Genomic DNA, 23,725 nt, shown 5'->3' with positions numbered 1-23,725 from the left:
CCCGCACACACACACGCTCACAACAGCAGCAGCAGCTACAAAGGAGGAGGTGTTTATAAAGTCTTGCTTTTTGCCATTCTGGGGTCAGTCTCTTGTCACTGCTGAGGGCCTGCAGGAGGTAAGTATCACCTTTTTTTTTGCTACAGTTGTGCATTGTCAGTCTGTAATAAAGCAAGCAAAGATTTTTAACTTTTAAGCAGAATACACATGGAAACTTCGTATCAATGGGGTCCGTTTCTAAAAATGAGTGAAAGATTTGCAGGCATTTTTCAAGTTAGTAAGACGCGCGTATCATGGAATCTTTCTCATTTTGGAAATGAACATTAGTGGATTTTTGAGCGGTGAACATTATTTCAAACATTTCAGACATTAAACCTGAGAGGATTTTTGCATGTGCAGGTATATTTTCTTGAGGACGGACAATGAAGTATTATGTATGCAATGAACAATGCAAATGGAAACACATTGTTTATTGAAACATCTATACATGTGTATTTTTCTGTATATATATATATATATATATATATATATACCTGCAAATCGGAACCAGCAATGTTACCAACGTCCCCCCTTCTCGACTCACACAGATGAACATTTTCAGATTCATCTGCACGTAGACACGTATTCCTCATGTGACTTACAGTATATTCATTAACTGTACACGCATGAATGTGCCAATTTGTATCACTTGGATTTGAATCATAAGTCACAGACACTTAGGTCACAGGCCGAGTCCTCCGCCCCTTTGCTCAGCTGTGTTTTGGAAATAAATTATTTTGTTGTCTTAGACAACTTCAGCTATCCGTTCCAATATGAGAGACAGACGCAGGAGTTATTTTACGTTATATTACCGTGAAGTCACACCCCAACTGCAGCATCAATCTGTATTTCTTTGTGTTTTTACTGCAAATACAAAAACTTTTTTTTTTACAATTTCATGCAAAACCTTGACCGAGCAAATATAAGATGAACAACATTACTTTTACTTACTAATTTCCAGAATCCATCCAAATAAACTTTGAAACATGCGTCAATGTGAATTCAAAAAGAATACGGAAAACGCATTGTCCGTTAATATTATTTATTACTAATGGACCAAAAAATGTACTCTACTTAACTGGGTCTATTGTGTCTCTTACAGCTTTGTGGAGTACCGAAGCCAACACCTGTGCAGAGTGTCATGTAAAGGACAAACACACACACACACACACACACACTCCAGGTACACGGCGTGTATTGACATTCCAAACATGTCCGAGCCGAGCCGTCACTTATATCAGTACCGGAAGCAGAGAGTGGAGTCACTGGTTGTCGAGGACGAACGGTGTTTACCCTGTAGACACACGCAGGTCTCACCAACTTTCCACATTAGCCAGATCTGTATCCACGGCGGCGGTGCCAAGAAGTCCGTAGAAATAACAATATTTCTTGTGTCACCCAAAACATCATCGGTGCGTCTGTAATGTAGTGAGGCATAAATTTATCTGATGCCTCGGTGTAATAAATGATATCCCAGTTGCTCATGCACAACCACAAGTATAAACTTTGGCTGAAGGCAAAAACCTTTTTCAGTAAGGTTTGTTTAAAGTTATTATTTGAAATGTAGTAAATCATAAAGTAATGTGGAAATAGAAAGGGGAATTTTAATTATTGTGCTGTCGTGCTAATTATTCTTCACAGAAGATCCATCTAAATACCTGAAATGAAAATGCAAAAAGAGAAGAATGAAATCATTTGGTGTTGGGGGGGGAATATCTCGGGCAACCTAAAAAGCATTTCAATGGAGATGACGGCATGTGGAAGTTGCTTTCACTCAGACTAGAAATAACCCCAAAATATCTTTACTTGATATGAAAGCGATCTCCCACTTTCAGTAGAGACAGAATGTTCACTCACAGTGAAACGCTCCGACAGGTAGGACGTGGTCACTGTTGGCCACCACATGCTCAGACTGTAATTACGGAGGTTTCTCGTTTATTTCGGCCCCGTTCCCGTATTCACTCGCTGTCTCGCAGACACGAGGATGTTTTGTGCTTGTGTCCGATGTTCATGTTCTGTCAGCCGGTGTTTACTTCTATCTATCTCTGGGCCTTCAGAGGTACGTGGAGCTGAAGGGGCTAATGAAGGACCCGAAGCAGCAGAGCTACTGGCAGGAGACGGGCCGATGGGCGGGCTACGAGGAGAGCTACGACCCCCAGGCCGGGGTGTGGTCGTCCTTGAGCATTTCCTACCTCACCTTCAAGAGCCTTATCCACCTCCGACGCACCATGAACACAGGTCAGAGGAAAGCCAATGGAACATGTGGGATTCAAACTAAAGCGATCTGTTTACTGAACAATAAGGTTATTGTCAGTGGTAGTAACAGTGATGCAGATTTTAGGCACTTTACTTCCACTACTTGAAATGTTGCAGCCGGTAAAGGGGTGGCTAGGTTTGACAATGCTTTGTTGATTATATTCCGTAATTAGAATTAGAATCGGCAAAGTGTCCTTGATATCTTTCTAACCATAAGACAGCAGGCTTACTAACCTGTATTTACTCTAAAGACTCATAAATGGACCTTTAAAAATGGATCCGGCCATCCAAGCGCTTCTTCTCACTTCATCTGAGCCTCAACTACAACTACACAGCCCCCTGTGTGTGTTCAAATCTGCTCATTTTCCAATACGTTTCAAATCGGCCAGGTGTGACGATATTCGACAGCGAAAAGCGGACGCTGTCCGACATCGCAGAGGAGATGGTCACCAAGATGGTTAACAAGAAGGAGATCAGGCCTGGGGACCGGGAGGGAGTGCTACAATCTCTTCTTCAAAACCACAGGTATCCTCCCAAGGCATCGCACCAACAATGACTCAAACCTAAATGACCTGCAGTTATGTCGCTGTTTGGAGAAAGTGGAACCAAACACGTAACTGCTGGGGGGGATCAAACGTGTAATTATGACACATTTGCACTGACCACCGACCCACTGCTTCAGCCTTTATTGAAGGTGACCGATGTGTACTGTAATGACACCGTACAAAATTGTCTACACTCCCACTGTCAAGCAAATGAATAGAAATGAAAACGCCTGTGTACTTTACACCAAAGATCACGCAGCTCGTTCAAAATGCCTAATCCCCTATTTTGTTGAATGATTGCTTTGTAAAACATATGCTCCCTGCTTACTCCTCTACTTGGGATTATCAGATAATAACTTAATTCTATTCAGCCTGACACAAATTCTGTTAATAACACACACCATTTTTTTCCTGCAGCCAATCAGACGACCCCGAGAGACAAGCCCTGACTGATGGGGTGGACCTGCAGAAGTTTTCAGTCAAAGACAGAGTAAGTTCTTGTACTGATAATCCATGTGATGGGGATAACATGATTTGATATGATAACAACTTAAAGGTGAAGGTAATTTCTGGCGTCAGACCGCTTTGTAAGTCAGCTTGGGAGTAAAGCTCTTAGTGATTTCGTTTTTTTTAAATAAACATATTCAGATTTAAAAAAAAAATGTTGGATTCAATTTGTGACATACAGCTGTTTTAGATGCATTACAGGCATGATTCTGTGAAAAAGATGAGGATTGGAAAGCAAACATGAAGCCAATAGATCTGCTCACTCTGTGTTCGTTTAGAGGGATGAATCCGACCAGGTCGAGGCCTCCATGGTGCTCGTAGGTAGGTCAGTGCTTCTGTGGTTCTCATTTCCGACCTGCAGTGTGTGTTTCTTGCTGCAGTAAGATTTCTATTTGTTTGATCCAGGCTCCTTGGACTTTCTAGAAAGGCCTACCGTCGTGTTTGTGCGTTTGAAGGAAGCTGTGGCGCTCGACTCGACCTTGGAGGCCCCGGTGCCTGTGCGCTTCGTCTTTGCTCTGGTTGGCCCCAGCCAGACTGACATGGACTACCGCGAGACGGGCCGCGCCATGGCGTCACTGATGGCCGACAAAGTGAGTGAGCTGACCCGTTTTTTTTATTGCGGATCTAAAAGGTCTGAGCGGTGATGCAATAACAGAGAACATGATGACTCCGGGCACGAATTTAGGGCAGTCAACCCTGATTTTAGTAAGATAGTCCAAGTTCAGGATTCAAGTGTCACAACATTATAGATTGTTCAGAGGCCTCCTGAAGAACGTCTCTCCAAACAATGAAAACTGTGCAGACAAAATGAATGTTTAGAATGAAGAAAAGAGTATGTGGAAACCTCTTCCAATGCTCCCTGCAATGGGGAGTCCTTTATACCCCCTTTGCTGTCTCCATCCCAGGTTTTCAATCAGACAGCATTTCGGGCAAAGAGCGACCGTGAACTGACGGACGGCGTGGCCAGCTTCCTGGACTGCAGCATCGTCATCCCACCCACCGAGATCCAGGACGAAGCGATGCTCAGCTCCATTATCGGCTTTCAGAAGAAACTACTCCAGGACAGGTTCCAGTCCTCTGATCGCGCCGTCCGCCTGGACGCCAAACCTCGCAGGGGTGAGCGCTGTCGACACACGCACACCGAAAATTGCAGTGCACAGTGACAGTAGTACGAAAGATTGATGTGTCATACAACACATAAACAAAAAGGAAATTGTCCCCCCCTGTCCTCCTCCTTAGTTTCCATCGCTACTGGTCCCAAACCCGAAGACCCCCTGTCCCGTACCGGTCGCCCATTTGGTGGGATGATGCGAGACATAAAGAGGCGTTACCAATACTACAAGAGTGACATCACAGATGCTTTTAACGCCCAAGTCCTGGCCGCCGTCATCTTCATCTACTTTGCCGCCCTGTCTCCCGCCATCACCTTCGGAGGACTGCTGGGTGCGTGGGCACACTGGTCAAGACGTGGTGTTGTTTTTTTGCATGCTATAACAATATTTGGCCCTCATCTTTGCTGCTACAGCTGATAAGGTGGAAAACATGATGGGCGTTTCAGAGCTCCTCATCTCCACCAGCATTCAGGGGATCATCTTCTGCTTTGTTGCCGCTCAGCCCGTCCTGGTCATCGGTTTCTCAGGTCCTCTGTTAGTGTTTGAGGAGGCTTTCTATGCTGTAAGTTACTCATCTATTCAGGTGACATTGTTTTTATGCATTTTATATTTTGGAATCTCACGGGACATTCATTCTTCAATGTATTTGCTTGGCTTCCTTCACTCAGTTCTGCAAGTCCCAGGGCATTGAGTATATTGTGGGCAGAGTGTGGGTCGGATTGTGGCTGGTCATCATTGTGGTCATCATCGTGGCCTTTGAGGGCAGCTTCCTGGTGCGTTTCATCTCCCGCTTCACCCAGGAAATCTTCTCCATCCTAATTTCGCTCATCTTCATCTATGAGACCTTTGCCAAGCTAGGCAGGGTAAGCCCTCTTCATCTTTTCCACACATTTCATCTCTCCAAACAACATATGAGATGTTTTTTTGTGTGAAGAAAGGCCTGATTACAATCCTTCTGCATCTACTCTTTGACCTCTCTTCAGACCTTTAAGGATCATCCGCTGGTTCTGAATTACGATCACCTCAATGCCTCGCTAGACAACCCCTGGCAACCGAAGGTGGAAGAGGTCGTCGGGAACAACAACTTGACCGGCAACACGACTGTGATCGTCAAAACCTTTACGCCACATTACCCCAACACAGCCCTGCTCTCCATGTGCCTCATGTTGGGCTGCTTCTTCATCGCTTTCTTTCTGCGCCAGTTCAAGAACGGCACTTTTCTCCCTGGAAAGGTGAGTTGGGTCCTGAGGGCATCGGCAGTTTGTTTCAGTAAGGTCAGCAAGGAGTTATTCATGTCATCTGCTGTCTTTGTCTCATAGTTGATCTGATCTGTGTTTACCAGGTCAGGCGTTTGCTGGGTGACTTTGGTGTGCCTATTGCCATTTTCCTCATGATCGTCCTGGATTACAACATAAATGACACATACACTCAGGTTGGCTCATCTAAACAGGTTTTGTTGCTGTAACAGTTCCTCCTGTTTATGCTGGCCAGTTAAACATGCCTTCCAGTGTAACTCATGAGGGCAAATTTCTGTGTCCTCTTTCTGAGCAAAACCAATTCCAAAACTGATCCGAAGCTAATATGTATGACCGAATTTACCAAATCTTTATCATATAAAGTTAGTATTTTTATTAATTGTTACTTTATCAACATTGTAACGAATTGTGCAATGTTTTGAAACAAAAGGCAAAAGTTGTTAGGTTGAAAAACGTCATGCAAAAAAGTCACAAAATATCGTGTTAAAAAAAGTTTGTTCTTTTAAGTCTAAATAAGTTAGGTCGACAAATGTCATGAAAAATACTTACATTTTTTGTTTGTCTGTGCAAGACAATCCCATGACTGCTAATGCCTCATATTGTCTCCAGTCACGTCCTTTGACATTGCGTAAGGAAGGGATCTTTTAATGGCCAATGTGCACATAAGCACCGTGTTGTTTTAACACAGAACAAAACAGTGTATCTATCCTTTAACATGTGTTAGATTTATACATCCAATGAAAAAACAGATGGCTTTCTTTACAGAAACTAGTGGTTCCCAAAGGTCTGACGGTGTCCAATCCGTCCAAAAGAGGCTGGCTCATCAACCCCTTCGGAGAGCACAAGACTTTCCCCGTGTGGCTGATGTTCGCATGCTGCGTCCCGGCCATGCTCGTCTTTATTCTGATCTTCCTGGAGTCTCAGATCACAACGTGAGTCATTACATCTCAGCAACGTGTCGCTCACCGAAGCATCAACCTCGGAAAGTCTTTAACCAATATTCATTCTTACCGTCACGTCTGTTGACAGTCTGATTGTGAGTAAGCCTGAGAGGAAGATGGTCAAAGGCTCTGGCTTCCACTTTGACCTGCTGCTTTTAGTCGGCATGGGAGGGCTCAGTGCAATATTCGGCGTGCCGTGGCTCAGTGCCGCCACAGTGCGAACTGTTACCCACGCCAACGCTCTCACCGTCATGAGCAAAGGGCCCAAACATGTGATTGAGAAGGTGATGGAGCAGAGGGTCAGTGGCATTCTGGTGGCGTTGCTAGTTGGTAGGTGCTGTCTTATCATCCATTTTATTTTGTTTGTTTCACTTCTGTCATTAAAAACACTGTAATTTTCTGTCAAGGTCTGTCGATTCTGATGGAGCCGATCCTAAAGCTGATTCCCATATCGGCCTTGTTTGGGATCTTTCTCTACATGGGAGTCACGTCACTCAATGGCATCCAGCTGTGGGATCGTATGCTGCTTCTGATAGTGCCTAAAAAATACCACCCGGACAAACCCTACGCCACCAAAGTAAGAGCCCCGGGCTGCATGATGGTTAAAGTAGATGGGCTGTTGCACATCAGTTGGAATCCACTATACACGCCTGCATGTGCATGAGAATAACAGCATTCATATGAGCTCATGTCATATGATGCATCATGTGTTGACCACCATAAAAGTCTCTGAATCTCATCATGAGGCAGAAAGCATCTGCATGTAAAGTCATGTCCATCTGATGAATATTTTTGACATATTGGCTACAGGTGAGCACAGGACGGATGCACTTGTACACGGCCATCCAGATAGTGTGCCTCATCATGTTGTGGATTGTTAAATCCAGTCCAGTATCCCTTGCACTTCCCTTCATACTCATCCTCACCATTCCTCTACGCATGTTTATGACTGGCCGTTTCTTCAGTGAACTGGAAATGAAATGTGTAAGTGGATACCTCCTGTCATTTGAATCAATCAATGCGTATTTAAGCAGCAGTAAGTATTAATTTGTCCGTGGCGTTTGTGTTTTAGTTGGATTCCGATGACGGCGAAGTGAAATTCGAGGAGGAACCGGGGCAGGATGTATACTGTGAATCTCAGATGCCACTGTAGAGGTTTTCCATGGCAGCTGTCATACCTGAACTCCTTTTATTTGAACAAATAGATATTTATTTTATATATGGCTCAAATGAATGTTTCATCCACCTATAAACACTAAACAGCTTGTATTTGTCTTAATTCAAAATAACTTTATGGTGTCAATATGGTTGAACATTATTATCTTTATATTGGTCTTGGTCAAACATTGCTGAAGAGTTTTCAACAAGCACTCAGTTAAAAAAGCTGGAAATATTGGGATTTTTGAAAAACATTTACAGGTGCACTACACCATATTTAAAATGAATCATGTTTGCACTCAATAAATGGACGGATTGAATGCTCAATGGAAAATATTGTAGGGTTATTGCAATTGCACATTGAATGAATGTTGTTAAACGTGCCAAGTTATTGTTGTCCCTGATGCGAGTAAACTCTGAATTAGGTAATTCATAATTTATCCGGCAACATGCGAGCAAAGTGTAGATATTTTAGCAAGAATTTTAAATTTTTTAACCCTGAAGAGAATGAAGCCTTTACTCATTTAATGGAAAATGGGAAATCGGGTGTGTTGTTTATGTGTGTATTATGTTGCTGTCTTCTTGTCATCTCCCTAATTAAAAAAATGACCTCCCAACAGAGCCATCAACCGAGTTTCATACAATGCTCCGTGTTTTTTGATTGAATGATCTGCCAGTCAATGCAAGAATAAAGGTTAAAAAGTCAGGTGAAAAACACAATTGTATACAGTATGTATATAATATATATATATTTTTTAAATGTCTGGTGTATTGCCATGATTCAACGCCCTCCGCCTCAATAGGGGGCGCTGTGCTCGAAATCCGCCGATAAAACCACACAAACGTTCCTTCGCGGACGTTTTAGTGACACTTGTTTCTGATTGGTTGCTCTCCGAGAAGGACCCGCCTACCGGAAATAGAGGCTCTCACATGAGGAAGATAAGCGTTTAGCGTGGTTTTAGCCCACCGCTGGAAACCGGTTGTAAAGGACAAAATGGATGAAAGTGGGAGCGAAGGCGCTGGTGTGTACACCTCATATTTCTTTCATAATGTTATATATACAGAAACAAAAAAATAATGTATATATATATTTTTATTTTTTGTTTTTTTTCTGTTCCTTGTTGTGTACTTACAGAGTGGACTCAGGAACACTTCCTCCTGCTTTTCGCCAGGATTAAATCCAGCATCCAGGACCCTGACAGAACGCTGGCATACAGCCAGTCGCTGAAGAATATGGACTGGAAAGAGGTGGCGTTCTCTCCGTTCTCTGCCGAAGCGTGCCAACAGAAGTGGACCGACGTTATGCACAAGGTGCGTCGCGTTTCAACTCGTTTCGACGCATCTCACTCTCAGTTGACAAAAAAACATGTTCACTCATAATCGACAAACATGAGCAGGTGTCGAAGAAATGTGTTTCGCTCTCGTAGTATCCAATGTTGTTATCATTTAGCTTAAATTAAACTTTTTGGATTAATGTATTGTCACCATGGTGTTCACTATTCTACCTCCTGTTGTGCTATGAACCAAACTTTTATAGTTACAGAGAAGTTAAGCAGGTTTTTTCAAATGAATACAACACACACTAATACTCCCTTGAAGTCGGTCTCCTCAGTGTTGGTTTGGTGTGACTTTTTTGTTGTTGTTGTTGTTGTTGTTGTTCCGGCTCAGCTGTCTAAGACTCGGACCCTCACAGAGCTCGTCAATGTTGCTGAAGACATCGTTTCCAATCCGGCCAAGAACTATAAGGTATAAAGCGCAGACGGGCTTTGGAAACCTTTCTGAGTGTATAATCTTAACACTGTTGGGGTAATTGTTTCTATACGCCAGAGTCCCTGTAAAACTGTGAGGATTCTTCAGTATTTAAGCATCCTCTCTGGATAACGTGCACGTGGTTGTATCACTGAAAGGTTGCTGACGTGAGCGGTGCAGTGATGCCACGTGCTTCATTCCTTGATTAATCCTACTTCAGGCGCATCCAGAGCACCCGAAGAGACCGCCCCCTCCAAACGCCTTCTTCATCAAGGAACACAGTACAGCGTATCAGATGAAGCACCCAAACCTGAGCAGGCAAATGGTGTTGAAGAAGCTAGTCAGGAAGTACAATAAGCTCCCCGCGGAAGAAAAGGTAGTCTGTGAAAGTCTTGTCACATGCTGTTTGCTTTTAGGATTCTGCTTTTTAATGATCAGGAATATAACATGTTCTCATTTTCCAGAATAAATATCTGGATAAACATAAACAGGCATCCATGGAATACAAAGAAGCGATGCAGATGTTCAGGTAGTAGATTAACACACATTCCGCCTGGGGTTTGGCCCAGAATGCTAAGTTTTAAAATTCAGTGTCAAACTAATTATCATTATTATTATGTTTTTAGTAAACGCTATAAACCAAGCCAGAAGACCACCGTAAGTGATGGTTCCATCTTTCAGACTTCAGTGTACTGTTTGCATGATTAGCTGGGTTTATCCTCACACGTTATTTAATACAGTTTATATGGCAGTGCTTATTTAGAAGGACAACCATTTGACTACAATTATGTAACACTCCTGTCAGTCTTACGTTAAGTATCTTCTCAATGTGATCTTTCTTCTTGTAGGAGACTCCGGAAGGAGTTTCTCCCAAGCCGGTTTTGTAAGCCACACACTCTCCACACAGACACTTGTTAAAGTCCATTTTTTTTGGCTTTGTAATATCTTTTAAAAAATCAGCAACTGAACTGTTTTTCACAATATTAGCAATATTATATGCTAACAAGCGGTTAATTCATTAGCGGCTCATCACGCTCTCTCTGTCTGTCTATGTGTGTTTTCATTTTTAGAAGTGGATACCATCTATTCTGCCAAGAGCAGTGTTCTTCCACGAGCACTGTTAGAGGTGATTCTTTTGCTCAGTCTGCCAAAAGATGGCAAACTATGTCTGACAAAGAGAAGGAAGTGTACAACCAACGGCATGAAGAGGTAGGAACACATACTTTAGAGAGCGCTACAACAGATCAGGAGGTTTAGTCAAGAGTTCCATTTTAAACACTTTATCTCTTTTAGCTGCTGTCACAGTATTTGGACGAGATGAATCAATACTCACAGGTGAGTACTTTAGAAGAAAAAAATCAGCATTGAGCTAATTCTGTTAAACAATGTGTAACAATAGTGTTTATGTTTCCAAGAAATTTAGTAAGGTGAAGCAGCGGGAGTTCCTTAAAGAATATCGCATCGCAAAAACTATGGTGAGAAGACTTCATGCTTTCTGCACAAATCTTGTAGTTAGTGTTAGAATAGAATAGAAGCTGTTCAACCCTTTGTCAACAGATTTAGGTGACTTTGACAAAGCTAGTTTGCGTTGCCATTTGTCTGTTGTTGTTTCTCTTTCATTCTGACTCGTATAGAGAACCGCTTATACCAGGAGATAGCTAGTTGTGTTTTCTTCACTTTAATAAAATACTACATCTGGATTGATCTAGTCTTTTTAAAATGTAGTATTTTCTTTTAAACGCAGACCGATCAAAAACGTAAAAACAAATTCCCTGGGGAGCCCGAGATGCCAAATAGGTGAGCATAATCGTCCTACATTTGTTTCCTTAAGAATTAACTCCGATGTGCATCAAATCAAACGTGGGACTGAATACGTCTTCACTTACAGATTTGGAAGAACAATTTTCTACAAACAACAGATGTTACTTCTCTGTAAAAAAGTCCCAAACTCGAGGGAACGCTTATCCACGGTCAACAAACTGTGGAAGAGCCTCCAGCCGGAGGAGAAGCAACGCTACAAAATGCAAGCATCTGAAGAAGTTGTGAGATACTCCATGGAGCTTCAGAATTGGTTTGAGGTATAAAGAACCATCCTTGAAATATATATATCTATATCTCATTTTTAATTATTTTCAGTTTTTTTTTTTACGCTAGACAGAGATGTCCCATTTTAAATATGCCTTGTACATCCTTCAGACTTTGCCAGAAGAACAGCAGGTCATTTTTTGGACAAAGAACCCCATGGTGAGCACATACACAAATGAAAGTACCTCTTTTTAGTTTTAGTTTATTTTTTTATAAGCCTTTATTTTATTTATAATATGTTGATCTTCGCAGAAAGTCAAATACCTCAAGTGTGAAGAACAACTAACCTACAGACCATCAGTAAGTTGAATGTTGATGCAACACAACGTAACGTATTCTTCTCGACCACCCAGGTTTCTGCACCGTCGCGTGGAGAACATTGGAGTAAATATTCTATATCTGAAATATTCACGGGGTTCGCTTGTGACTCTTAAATTTGTTGAATATATAAATGTTGACTAGTAGTGCAACTTTTATCCGGTTTAAGTTCAAAAGGAATAATAATTGGGAAGATAACATCCCTACAATTACATAGTTTTTTTTCTTTAAAAAGATTTAATTACAGGATTCAGAAGATGAACTCACTCAGGACAGCACTGATGGGGAGCTTGAGGAGGTTAGAACCCTACAACACGTGTGTTTTGTGATGTTCATCTCCAGATGTTGTAAATATCTCCATTGATCTACAGGTGGAGGAAGAAGACAACAAAGATTTCATCAGTTTTGAGGCGTTTTAACGGGATAGATGTCCGATCATCACGCACCTCCCCGTTCAGAGCAGAAATCTTCTCGTATCTAACTTTAATGCCACATTTATCATGTGGTTGCCATGTTGGCTGGAAAGTAGCCACAAGTACTCCGATGTGTTGGCTGGATTACAGGAGGCCACACAATAGTTTGTTGTGATACTGTGTTTTAAAATTCTGAAATTATTTTGCAAATCAGCTTCAAATATCTACATCTCGGCTGTTTAGCAGAAAAAAAGCTATTTGTGTCTTGGTTCTTAAAGGTGTATCCTGCTTTATAGACTATTTTTGGATGGCATATAGTAAAAATAGCATTGCATGGCAAATGTGTTTTAAGCCATGTATATTTTGCCCACCTTTACTTAAATGTTATTTATAGTTTGTTATTCTGCCTTTTGGAATTTAAACTTAAATTACTGTGGAGCACAATTTTTACAGGTTTTGTTACAGGTTGTAATTGTGGATAAACAAGAATATAGCTTGTCATACTCTTCTTTTTTTGTGTGTATAAAAATCAAACATGTTGAATAAATTTATATGCACAACTACTCCGGTTTAAAAACAAACATTTGTATGACTTCTAAGAAAGACAAATGAACTGAGTGTCATGCTTCTTTACTTTTTTTTTTTTTTTTCTATTTTTATTTTCATTGTGTGTACAAATAGTAACATTTTTTTTTCTTCCTTTTATGCATGTTCGAAAAAATAAAAAATAAATTCGAAATTCAAATTCAACTGCTGGATTTCACGGGGTGACTACCGGTCTGATAAATAAAACCCATTCACACCGGCAGTTCTGCAAAGGAAACGCTCGGTGGCACCTGGAAACCCGAGTGGCGATCGATTGCTACTGTCTGAACTCTGATGCAAAGATGGACGCCTACCGAAATGGGTAAATAAACACAATTAGCGACATTGCGTGGCCGTGATTGCGTTAACCCTCGTGGGGCCGATTTAAACACGCTTCTCGCGCGCGTCCTCTCGTGAATCCCTCGCGGTTCGTCCGGGGAGTCGAGCGGCGAACAGCCGCAGTGCAGCAGCGGCAGCGAGCCTCGCTGCGGTCGAACGCAAATTCTTCACCCGCAAAAACCCAGCGCGCTACATTGTTTCTCTTTTCTTAACCCCGCCCTGGTTTGACACGCTTTTTTTTTTAGCCGCTGTTGACCCGGCCGGTGCCGCCTCTCGTGGCGTCAAAAAAAAAACAACCTCCCTGCCTGGCACGTTCAATTCCTCCTCCATTCTCCTCGTCGCCGCGCTCTTTGTTTTCCTCCGCCGGGTTCGGGCTAAGCTATGCCCCCCTCCGACCTCCACGCTCGGACAACTGCGCGACCGTCCCGTCGTCCGTGCTCATTGTGATTTGTTCTGTATTTCGCAGGCTATAAAGGTCGGCGGGTAACCGTGAGTCTCTGGCGGTGTTCGGCGTGCACGTTGTGAGTACCCGCAGCATCGTCTAGTGCGTGACCGCGCACGGATCCAAAGGATTCGGTGCTGATAGAACTGATAAAACGTGTGTTTTGTTCCCCCCCCCCCCTCCTCCCTGCTGCTGCTGCAGCCCTGTTCTGGCCTGTGCTCGATGCGCTACAGCATGACCACAGCAGCGACGGCTCATCTGGTAGTTCTGGCAAATGAAAATGGAGGAGGTTTCAATGTCCAGCCTGGACAACAGCAAGCTGGAGGTACAGTAGACGTTGGAGTCCAAGCATCCCTTGGAAATGCACGATGCATCTGCGGGCACAGCGCAGGAATCCCGACATGACTCGTGTCTCTGTTTCCTCGCCAGGGCCTAGCTCAGGACATCCTGTCTGACCTGATGGAAGACGCGTGCCTGGGTCTTTGCTTCGAGGTCCACCGGGCCGTCAAGCAGGGCTATTTCTTCCTGGATGACACGGACCAAGAAAGCATGAGGGACTTTGGTGAGCTCCAAGTTCTGGTTCCTTCCTTGTTCAGTCGCCAACGGTTACCTCGGGGTAGAAAAAAACCCATATTTAGCCACTAGATGTCATAAAGACATCTTTACACAAAAGAACAATACACCGACACGGAAGATTTGTCTATTTTGACTTGAGCAGAGACGTTTATTGCTTCTTCTTTTTTTGAAATTTCCCAGAAATCGTGGACCAGCCAGGATTGGATGTGTTCGGCCAGGTGTACAACCAGTGGAAGAACAAAGAGTGCGTGTGTCCCAACTGCAACCGAAGCATCGCTGCCTCTCGCTTCGCGCCGCATCTGGAGAAATGTCTGGGGATGGGACGCAACAGCAGCCGCATAGCCAACCGCAGGTATGTGAGTGAGACGGCCAAAAAACCCCAAACAAGTCGTACACCGTACTGATGTTCGCCTCTTTGCTTCAGACTGTGAGCACAAAAACTTCAAGTCAAACAGTAGCTTAGCTCCTATTTATTTGTAGGGAGTAATGCCGATGTGTGTGTGTGTGTGTGTGTGTCATGTCATGTCGCCATCTTCTACAGAATAGTCACCGGTAACAACACCAACAACAAGTCAGAGAGCGACCAAGAAGATAACGACGACGTCAATGATAACGACTGGTCTTACGGGGCAGAGAAGAAAGGTGAAGTACTGCTGCTACGTCGGACAATAATTTCTAATAAAATTACTGAGATCTTTCTTTTAATCTAAAATGCATCCCTTTCTTTTACAGCCAAGAAAAGGAAATCTGAGAAGGTAATCTTATTGGCTAGTTCAATATAACCCTAACATTACAGAATCTGGATTACATTTTCATCATTCTGATATGTCAACTCAAACTTGACGTTTTTCTTCTCTGTACCTCAGAATCCAAACTCACCCAGAAGATCTAAATCATTCAAACATAAGAGCAGTAAGTGGACATGAATCCCTAAATACTCATCTCGGTTTAGTTTGAACAAAATAAATGGCTTAATACATTTAACATGTAGGAGTAAACTAACTTGCTGTCGAATACGTTGACTCCTAAATGGTCCGTTCCTGTTTTTTTGAGTCCCTGTCTTTTGGCTGTGCATTGATGCGCTCATCTGAAGTCACGGGTAAGTATGTGGTGCCAATGACGTCCAGTCTGCGGTTTCACCCCACAGGCATGATGGGTCCCAGACGTCGCATGGACAACCAGGAGAGCCCGCGCATGCTGCTGAAAGATGAGGCATTCCCTCAATAACGCACTCTGCAGCAAGCACACGTACGCACGGGAAGGCCAGGAACACTCGACGGACGTCCATGTCGTAGGGGACGTTCATGACGTTGGCTGCTCCGCAGAAGCAGTCCAGACCTCCTACTGTATACTTGACTTTTTTTTTTCTTTTTTCCTCTGCACAAAATCATTGCACCAACACTCATTGTCTCGTTTTTTTTAATTTTGTTTTTTTTCGCTGGATTCCAAATTAACGATGTCACCGCACGGAAGTGGCTTCTGATGTCGCTCGCGCAGCGCCATGCAAGGGCAGCTGTGTGCACATACACTATGTTGTAGTTAGATTAGGATTTAGGTGTACTTCAACAGCCTCACCGTTTTTAAAATCGCATCCTTTGAAAAATAATGTCAAAGACAATCATTTTGAATGGTTTGTCTTTTATTTTAACATCCACTGCAGGCTCATATTTCTCCAGTTGAAGCACGATGGCGTTTGAGAGGAAGAACCCTCAGTTTGTCATTCACCCGGGAAACCTTTTCTTTTTCTTCTAAGTTCGGTAAATGAATCCTGTATTGTACAAACAGGTGTTTTCTGCAGACCGCAGGTTTGTTTTGTCATTACATTTGTGGTGGATTTGTTTTCTAGAATTAAACAAATGTCTTTGTATCATGTGTTTACATTGTAAAGGATTACATATATCTTTGGTGTGATAGTGTAAATATTCGGTTGAATTGCTGCTATCATTGCTCACTTTGTTTCTTCTGTCTAGCATAATAAATGAATTGTTACCTGTCGTTATGTCTGGTGGTACCTGGGGGGGTGTTAAAGAGCAAATGTTTTTCAAAATAAGAGGTTTAAAGATGCTCCAGTTTTTATTATCAATACACTGCTCTCGTGTAGTGAGTGATGAGCTTTAGTAGATTTTAGGTAAACATAGTAAACATCCAATTTACCATCAGGACATTTCAATCAATGTGCTTCAAGTTGCCGGCTCGAGCAGTCAGTTATGCTGCCTTTAAATGCGCCTCCTAAATTCTAAGCTCTTATTCGTTTGTTAACGCTTCAGCTTTGTCAGCCGCCTGCATGAAGAGCTTAGAATCATTTGAAATATGATATACATCTTGAAATTGGTCATTGACTGTAATGAGCGCCTTTCATTTTAGTACTTTAAATACAAACATCACAAAAAAGCATAAATGTTCGAGTAGTCAAAGGTAACTATACAAACATGTCCGATACCCCCGAAGGCGGCATTCGGTATAACGTATCTGTGTGCGCGTGAAGACACCCAGTTCCAAGAAACACTTCCCGGTATTGCTAAAGAGCCGCTCAGTTGGGCCCCGCCTCGCGGTGAGGTACCTGCGCGTCGGGGATGCGGTGAGAACCCGGTGAGGCGGGACGCACGCGGGACAACAGCGTGGAGAAAACGAGCGTCATTCTGCAGAAGAGAATCCCGGAACTCGGAGACGGCGGAGGACGAGCTAACGTGAGCTAGCTTTTTGTTGACTGCGCTCGCTGTCAAACCGCCACTTCACTTTTTAAACAACCGCACTCGGACGACTCGTCACTTTTCTATTCTTTTCCTCGGTTTAGTTTTTTTTTTTTTTTCAAATTTAACGACATTTTTTGTTGTTGTTGAAGTTTTCGTCTCTTTTTCAAACCACTTGTGGATCCCGGAAGATGGCATCGAGGGGAGGATTCACTCCGATGAATCTGAACGCGAGCCCCATGAACGTCGCGCACGGCGCGGGCATGAGGATGCCAGGTGTGCCCCAACATCCGGCGGGATACCCCCGCAGCATGAACACCGCTCCCCAGTACCCACAGGTGAGGGCTCGTTCTGCCCCCACACCTCACCCCGAATGAAGGGGGGGGCGACGTGGTCACTTGAGACCTCGTTCTGAGATAAAGGAGAGCGCGTGCCTTTTGAATTACCTTTACTGAGGCTTTTAGGAGCAAACGCAGTCGTGAATTTGGACGAAAACGTGCAAAAATATGCAGTTGATCATGCAATATGCAAGTCACGTGATACCAAAATAAAAATAAAAAAAGGTCATAGCTTCTTCTCTAAATAAATGGACTACGTTATACTTCCGCATTTGAAAATGGGAACGGTATGTACTTACTTTCTGCCAAATTCCTTTTATATGGTGTTTTTTAGTGATTTGTTTATTGTGTACCGTAAGTATTTGGATGTTTAATTTACACCGCGGATGAATGTTGTGTGCGCGTGTGAAAGAGATTCACGTGGTCGCCCTCAGCCTCCTGTCAGTCGTGCCACCTCTGTTTCTGGTCTTTGGCGAACATGCAACAGAACATTTGTCTCATGTTGGTGCAGCTTTGTTCTTTTATTTTATTGAAGAAAGGACTGATGAATGAGTACAGGACCGACCATTCACATACATATGTAGATAAATCCATTAAATGTGGCTGACGGCTTATTACTGAATTATAAAACTGCTGTTCTCCATGTGATTTAATCTGTACATTTATACTAAATATTCCTTTTCACTGATTGATTTTTATACTATTACTAGCACTAAAAATAATACACCACATATAGACTATAAGGAATCCTGATTGCTCTCCTTCCCCCAATGATCCCTTCATCTTCTTTTTGGCTTTAAATCTGATATCAGAATCATCACATTCGGAAAATAAACCCATCTTTTGAAATCTTTTTCTTTCCCCCTCTAGCGCCCAGGGATGCCGTCCAACAGAGTGGGGGGCCCCATGGGGTCAATGGGGGGTCAGCTTCCTGGCCCCTCTTATGGCGGCGGGAACATGCCTATGCGGCAAGGCATGGGGCCCCCGAACATGGACGCCTCGAGGAAACGGTTCCTTCATATGCATCAGCAGCAGCAGCAGCAGCAGCTGCAGCAGCAGCAAGAGGCTCTGGGAGGCCTCAGACGAGGGTAAACTGTGAAGAAACGAGTGTGTGTCTGTGAGCACAAATGGAATAATGTCCACAACACATCAAATGTTACCACTGTCGACAGTAACTGTGAATAAACAACAATTTAGGTATTCCCCTGCAATTGACTTGAAACACCACAGACTCTCATGCACATCATATTTGCTGCAGTTAGATTTCTTTATAGTTGGAACGTCCCAAAGATTCAGTGACTAATTTTCTCTTATGTGGCTGATTAACCAAAAAAAACCCCACTATTCATTCAGAATTTGTTTTTCTCTCAGCAGTCGGCTTTTTCAAGTCACTGTGCTGTTGAAAGCCAAGCTCAGATCACACAGACACGAGGAGCGGAGCGTCTCATGACTGGTCTGCTTTCAAAGCAGCAAACGCCAGTGGCTATTTTTGACTTCAAACTGCTCAGATATATCACGCTCTGTGATGTGAGGCCGCATTTACAGTTCATTCACAATGAACCGCTTGTCTTTTTAATGCTTTACATCGGGACAAAATCCTCAGTGCAGAAGGATCGGTGTGGCGCAGTGACACAATCCAAATCCTTAATGAGCTTGGGAATTAAGTCGCAATTAGGGGGGGAATTATGCAATTTAGTTAAATAAAGAAAACCGCTTTTGTGAAATCAATAGCGCTGATTGTGCTTCAGCGCCCACAGGGATCATTCGGGGGAAGTTAATGTACGGCCAAGATTTTGCAACTGCACGATGAAGTCAGAAATAATTTATATTATTATACTTATCAAATTAAGTAAATTGGGTCACTCTGTGGATCTTTGGTGTATTGGTAAATTAATGTTGTTCTTTAGAGAAAAGATTCATCCTTACTGACACGTTGTCAACATAGTACAGCATGTCCCCCTTTAACTGCAGTTATTTTAAGCTTATAATGAATGTGGTCAATTTGTGTTCTTTTAGTAACATTAGCATGTTGTTCTTTAGAAATATAATATTGTTTATTATATCTTCTATTGGATTTGTAGAGCAAAAAGGCGCAGAATGGCTGACAAGGTTCTCCCACAGAGGGTAAGAGAGCCCTCATTCCTACTTTAGACGGATTCAGTCGCTTCACACTTTACATTTATGCATCGCTGTTGGCTGTTTAGATCCGAGACCTGGTCCCAGAGTCACAGGCCTACATGGATCTCCTGGCGTTTGAGAGGAAACTGGACCAGACCATCGCCCGAAAGCGAATGGAGATCCAGGAAGCCATCAAGAAGCCCATCATGGTACGTCGTCACCAGAGTTCTGTTCTGTTTTCCAATTCTTAAAGGGTTCCCTTTCGTTGGTGATGTATGTTCTTGTTCGTCTCCTGTGACGCAGCAAAAACGAAAGCTCAGGATCTACATCTCTAACACGTACACGCCCAGCAAACCCGAGGGCGAGGAGGCGGAGAAGGTGTCCTCCTGGGAACTGAGAGTGGAGGGAAAGCTTCTGGAGGAAGTACGTGCGCGGCTTTCTTCATTCGGGTCGTCTTGCTCCGTTGTCCCAGCGCGGCCCGACTCGCAAGTATTTCAGTCTGTTGTTTAGTTTCTGAAAACTTCAGCTCTGCTTGGCCTGTGTCCTTGGCTCAGACCACGCAACCAGATGTGTGTTTACAGCTCCCCCTCACACACACACAGACACACACACTAGCTCATGTTCTCTTTTTGAAACAAGGAATTGAAACCACCGGTTGTTACATACCGTGATCTGACAAGCCCCCCCCCTCCCTCCATCGATTCCAGCTCGACTCATTGTGTCATCTGGGGCCACATGAAGGAGGGTTTTCTTTTTCATTAGACTTTTCTGCTCTGGTTCATTCGGTTTAGGCATGCGTGGGCGTTTTGCATGGAGTAGAAACAGAAAAGGAACAGTGATGGATTGAGTGACGGGGGTCACGTTGTGCTAGCAGACTAGGGCGGGGGGAGCGGAAGCCTTTTCCAGTTGTCTACAGTTCTGTGCTCTACCAGGCCCTGTGGGGCCTGAGCCGAACAATGCAGCAGGACTGAGCGCAATAAGAAGACACACATGGATGACAATCTCTCTCTCTCTCTCTCTCTCTCTCTCTTTTGCATGTTTTGTTCTTAGTCTGGCAAGCAGAAGAGGAAGTTCTCGTCTTTCTTCAAGAGCCTGGTGATCGAGCTCGATAAGGAGCTCTATGGACCCGACAACCACTTGGTAGAGGTATGACATCATTCTAAAGGCACGGGATGCATCGGGACACCAAACTGCTAGAATCATTCAAACCTTTGCAAACTTTTGTCTTTCAGTGGCACAGAATGCCCACTACTCAGGAGACGGATGGTTTCCAAGTGAAAAGGCCCGGCGACGTGAATGTTAAGTGCACCCTCCTGCTCATGATCGACCACCAGGTGCATTTGCTCAGTTACCTTCTCGCATGTACCGGTCGTGCGCCTCGACGGGGTGACTTGCTTCACCTTTTTCCACAACCGCTGTCTTTGTTCCAATTCTTTTTTTTTTTTCCCCTTCTCCCCAGCCCCCTCAGTACAAACTGGATCCGCGGTTGGCTCGTCTGCTGGGCGTGCACACTCAGACGCGAGCCAACATCATGCAAGCCCTTTGGCTCTACATCAAGAACAACAAGCTGCAGGATTGTCACGAGAAGGAGTACATCAACTGCAACCGCTATTTCAGACAGGTAATGGGGCGGTTTTAAGGCTGCACAGAGAAGGATGCAAGCTCACCGCTTAGGCGTTTCTCGCTGTAGCTTTGACTTTTTGGAAATACTCTAGAATTTGTTGATCTATTAAATCGAATGTGCAAATGTTTCATGCACCTGATAATTTGTACGTGTAATCTGTGGGATTTGTACCATGAAAAATACATGATTTAAAATTCTCCTAAATACATGGGGAATTCTGTGAATGCGTTGGACGTCAAAGGTGCAGCATGTATTATATAGTTTTGGGGGTTTTGATGCTGTTGGAGAGACGAGATAAAAACAAAACCTCCATCATGTCCAAACTCGTCCGTTTCATAACCAAATCTGTTCAGGTCTTCAGCTGTCCTCGCATGAGGTTCTCTGAGATTCCGATGAAGCTGGCCAGCCTCCTGCAGCACCCTGACCCCATCATTATCAACCACATGATCAGGTAGAGCAAATATCAACCACTATCCCTCCTTCTTTGTTTGAGCATGTCTAATGTGTTGCCATCAATAAGAGTTCCTCGTCTGCTCTTAAAAGTTTGCATCCAGAGCATTCTTCATTACAATTTGGTTTTGTGGTGTCTGCCTCTCTGAGCAGTGTGGACCCCACGGACCAGAAGAAGACGGCGTGCTACGACATTGATGTGGAGGTGGACGACCCGCTGAAGGGCCAGATGAACAGCTTCCTGTCCTCTACAACCAACCAGCAGGAGATCGCTGCGCTGGAGATGAAGGTAACGCCTGCCAATCGGTTCGCAAAGCAAAACGATGGGTCCATATTTAATTAATCTTTGAACTCAAACGATGACTTTGCACTGGTGGTTTTTGCTGCAGATTCACGAGACAATCGAGTACATCAACCAGCTGAAGACCGAGAGAGACTTTATGCTGAGCTTCAGCAATAAACCTCAGGACTTCATCCAGGACTGGCTCAAGTCTCAGTGCAGAGATCTGAAGGTGAACACTGGGAGTCTATACACGATCTCTTACATATTGCACTGCTCAATTGCATGTTTTTACCTACAACATCTGTGGCTGTTTTAGTTTTATTAGAACATATCTGTTGAGGTGGTTGTTCTGTAGATATCTCGATGTGTTAAGACTATTGTTAAGCTTACATGACTGTTGTATCTTCATAACAACCCCAACAATGGGTCGGGTGTTTTTTATTTCAGAATTTAGACATTTGTTTTCAAAGTATTTTGGTAACTTTTTTTTTTTTTTGCCGTCAGTTGATGACGGATGTGAAAGGAAACCCGGAGGAGGAGAGGAGGACCGAGTTCTACGAGGCTCCCTGGGTACCAGAGGCAGTGGGCAGATACGTTTACTCCAGAGTAAGGAATCACTCACCTCTTAATGATGTGCATGCGTAATAGCGGTTTCACTGTGAGGTGTAGATTGCTATTGGCTCCGATATGCACTAACGCTATAACGTCTCCTTTACAGTTGCAGCAGAGAAGACAAGAGTTGGAGCAGGTTTTGGGTATCCGACTCACCTGAAGAAGCATTCTGCTGCCATCTTAATTTGATTAGTCAAATGCTAATGTCAATCGGAATTGTAATTTGCTCGGTAGCTGTGAAAGCAATGATAATATAATAGACCAGCATTTAAGTGGGATACATAGAAGACAACAATTCAAAAACGTACAGTAAATGGGACTAAAGTGATTAATATATCCCTAATGTTTGCATTGCATTGTCCATCACTTGTAGCCTGTGTGGAAAATGGTTGCCTGGTTTTGCAATACGTGTTGTTTATGGTACAATGTGCTTGTATGTTTGTAAGCATCGGTGCTGTGTAGGTTGTTTTCACCATCACATTGTGTGCTCTTTTGAAAAGGATCTCTGTTTACCTTCACATTTGAAAGCCATAACCTTTAGAAAGAAGCAACTGCAACATGTATCCTTACTGAAAACATTGTACACGAGAAAAATATACATTTGATTTTTAAAGATCTATGTAGAAAATATGCATTTATATTCTTTGAAAACAAGACGTAGGAAGCATTACGACGTCTCACGAATTATAGGAATTAATGATAAGCTTTTTATGCCAAACATAATTTTAGGTGCTATATTTTTTATTTTGGTGATTATACAAATTGAACTGCAACATTTCTTTACTGAAAGCTCGATCAAGCTCTTTATTTGAGTTTGCGCTCTTGTTGTAATTCAGCAGCTTTTTTCCCCTTCTTTTTGGACGTTTACGTGCTCTTTCCATTTGTTATTGGGTTGAGAGGGTTATTATTATAATATCAATAATATAAAATGTGTCAGGCTGTTCCTGCAAGATCAATACTTCCCTGGAAGCTGAAGAGATTTGAACTCGACAGGATTGCAGTTTTATTGTATCAACTAAACAATGCACCAAATTGTTGTGAACAGTTTATATTTTTTTGGGTTGACTTAATGTAAAGGCTATTTTGTTATGATTTTGTATGAGAGGGTTTCCTAAATCTCTTTAAACATTCCGTTTTAAAATGTATTGCTGTGCCAACATTTATTTTGTGAAGAGGGCACTTAGAATTGGAGTGTACAAAATGTTTTTGTACAGCCTCTGTAAAATGTTTGCATGATTTTTTTTAAAGGTATTTTCTACAATAAATATACTGGCAAATATTTGTTATTT

General features: G+C 43.0%; 4 protein-coding genes across 15 annotated transcripts; all 4 read left to right on the top strand.

Moving 5' to 3' along the window:
• Nucleotides 1–8,443, top strand: slc4a1b (solute carrier family 4 member 1b (Diego blood group)). The gene is made up of 18 exons (XM_040176156.2): nt 1–118; nt 1,142–1,182; nt 2,097–2,277; nt 2,685–2,820; nt 3,258–3,330; nt 3,626–3,668; nt 3,753–3,937; nt 4,253–4,463; nt 4,587–4,790; nt 4,873–5,021; nt 5,128–5,322; nt 5,443–5,691; nt 5,802–5,891; nt 6,481–6,647; nt 6,745–6,986; nt 7,064–7,233; nt 7,467–7,640; nt 7,729–8,443. The coding sequence occupies exons 3-18, from the start codon at nt 2,121–2,123 to the stop codon at nt 7,807–7,809; spliced, it is 2,526 nt and encodes an 841-aa protein (XP_040032090.2). The 5' UTR covers nt 1–118; nt 1,142–1,182; nt 2,097–2,120; the 3' UTR covers nt 7,810–8,443.
• A 229-nt stretch (nt 8,444–8,672) lies between these two features.
• On the top strand, nt 8,673–13,124 carry LOC120819110 (nucleolar transcription factor 1). Of its 5 annotated transcripts, none has more exons than XR_005712210.2 (16): nt 8,673–8,836; nt 8,950–9,125; nt 9,483–9,560; nt 9,784–9,939; nt 10,028–10,092; nt 10,190–10,220; nt 10,412–10,446; nt 10,634–10,772; nt 10,857–10,898; nt 10,979–11,038; nt 11,308–11,360; nt 11,452–11,641; nt 11,760–11,807; nt 11,901–11,948; nt 12,202–12,264; nt 12,338–13,124. XR_005712210.2 is itself a non-coding variant. In XM_040176242.2 (16 exons), exons 1-16 carry the CDS (start codon nt 8,809–8,811, stop codon nt 12,383–12,385), a joined length of 1,248 nt encoding a protein of 415 aa, XP_040032176.2. In that variant the 5' UTR covers nt 8,677–8,808; the 3' UTR covers nt 12,386–13,124. The 5 variants fall into 5 exon arrangements, 3 of the variants coding, with proteins under 3 accessions (XP_040032177.2, XP_040032176.2, XP_077959719.1); XM_040176242.2 differs by having other exon boundaries at nt 8,677–8,836; nt 12,214–12,264; XR_013467766.1 differs by having other exon boundaries at nt 8,726–8,836; nt 8,987–9,125.
• A 23-nt stretch (nt 13,125–13,147) lies between these two features.
• atxn7l3b (ataxin 7 like 3b) lies at nt 13,148–16,316 on the top strand. Of its 3 annotated transcripts, none has more exons than XM_040176284.2 (9): nt 13,148–13,286; nt 13,770–13,824; nt 13,947–14,070; nt 14,175–14,307; nt 14,502–14,673; nt 14,863–14,963; nt 15,054–15,076; nt 15,188–15,233; nt 15,469–16,316. In XM_040176284.2, exons 3-9 carry the CDS (start codon nt 14,020–14,022, stop codon nt 15,546–15,548), a joined length of 606 nt encoding a protein of 201 aa, XP_040032218.1. In that variant the 5' UTR covers nt 13,148–13,286; nt 13,770–13,824; nt 13,947–14,019; the 3' UTR covers nt 15,549–16,316. The 3 variants fall into 3 exon arrangements, with proteins under 3 accessions (XP_040032218.1, XP_040032220.1, XP_040032219.1); XM_040176286.2 differs by having other exon boundaries at nt 15,449–16,316; XM_040176285.2 differs by lacking the exon at nt 13,148–13,286 and having other exon boundaries at nt 13,322–13,824.
• A 443-nt stretch (nt 16,317–16,759) lies between these two features.
• Nucleotides 16,760–23,715, top strand: smarcd2 (SWI/SNF related BAF chromatin remodeling complex subunit D2). Of its 6 annotated transcripts, none has more exons than XM_040176215.2 (14): nt 16,760–17,008; nt 17,203–17,349; nt 18,220–18,437; nt 19,431–19,473; nt 19,554–19,676; nt 19,771–19,890; nt 20,518–20,613; nt 20,700–20,801; nt 20,927–21,088; nt 21,445–21,542; nt 21,695–21,830; nt 21,931–22,053; nt 22,329–22,430; nt 22,543–23,715. In XM_040176215.2, exons 2-14 carry the CDS (start codon nt 17,203–17,205, stop codon nt 22,594–22,596), a joined length of 1,524 nt encoding a protein of 507 aa, XP_040032149.2. In that variant the 5' UTR covers nt 16,760–17,008; the 3' UTR covers nt 22,597–23,715. The 6 variants fall into 6 exon arrangements, with proteins under 6 accessions (XP_040032149.2, XP_040032148.2, XP_077959715.1 ...); XM_040176214.2 differs by having other exon boundaries at nt 17,164–17,349; XM_078103588.1 differs by having other exon boundaries at nt 16,772–17,008; nt 19,771–19,956.
• Nucleotides 23,716–23,725: the final 10 nt, after the last annotated feature.

This window comes from Gasterosteus aculeatus, chromosome 5, assembly GCF_964276395.1.
Source record: "Gasterosteus aculeatus chromosome 5, fGasAcu3.hap1.1, whole genome shotgun sequence".
NCBI classification, from domain to species: Eukaryota; Metazoa; Chordata; class Actinopteri; order Perciformes; family Gasterosteidae; genus Gasterosteus; species Gasterosteus aculeatus.
This window is presented reverse-complemented; position numbering and strand designations above follow the sequence as displayed.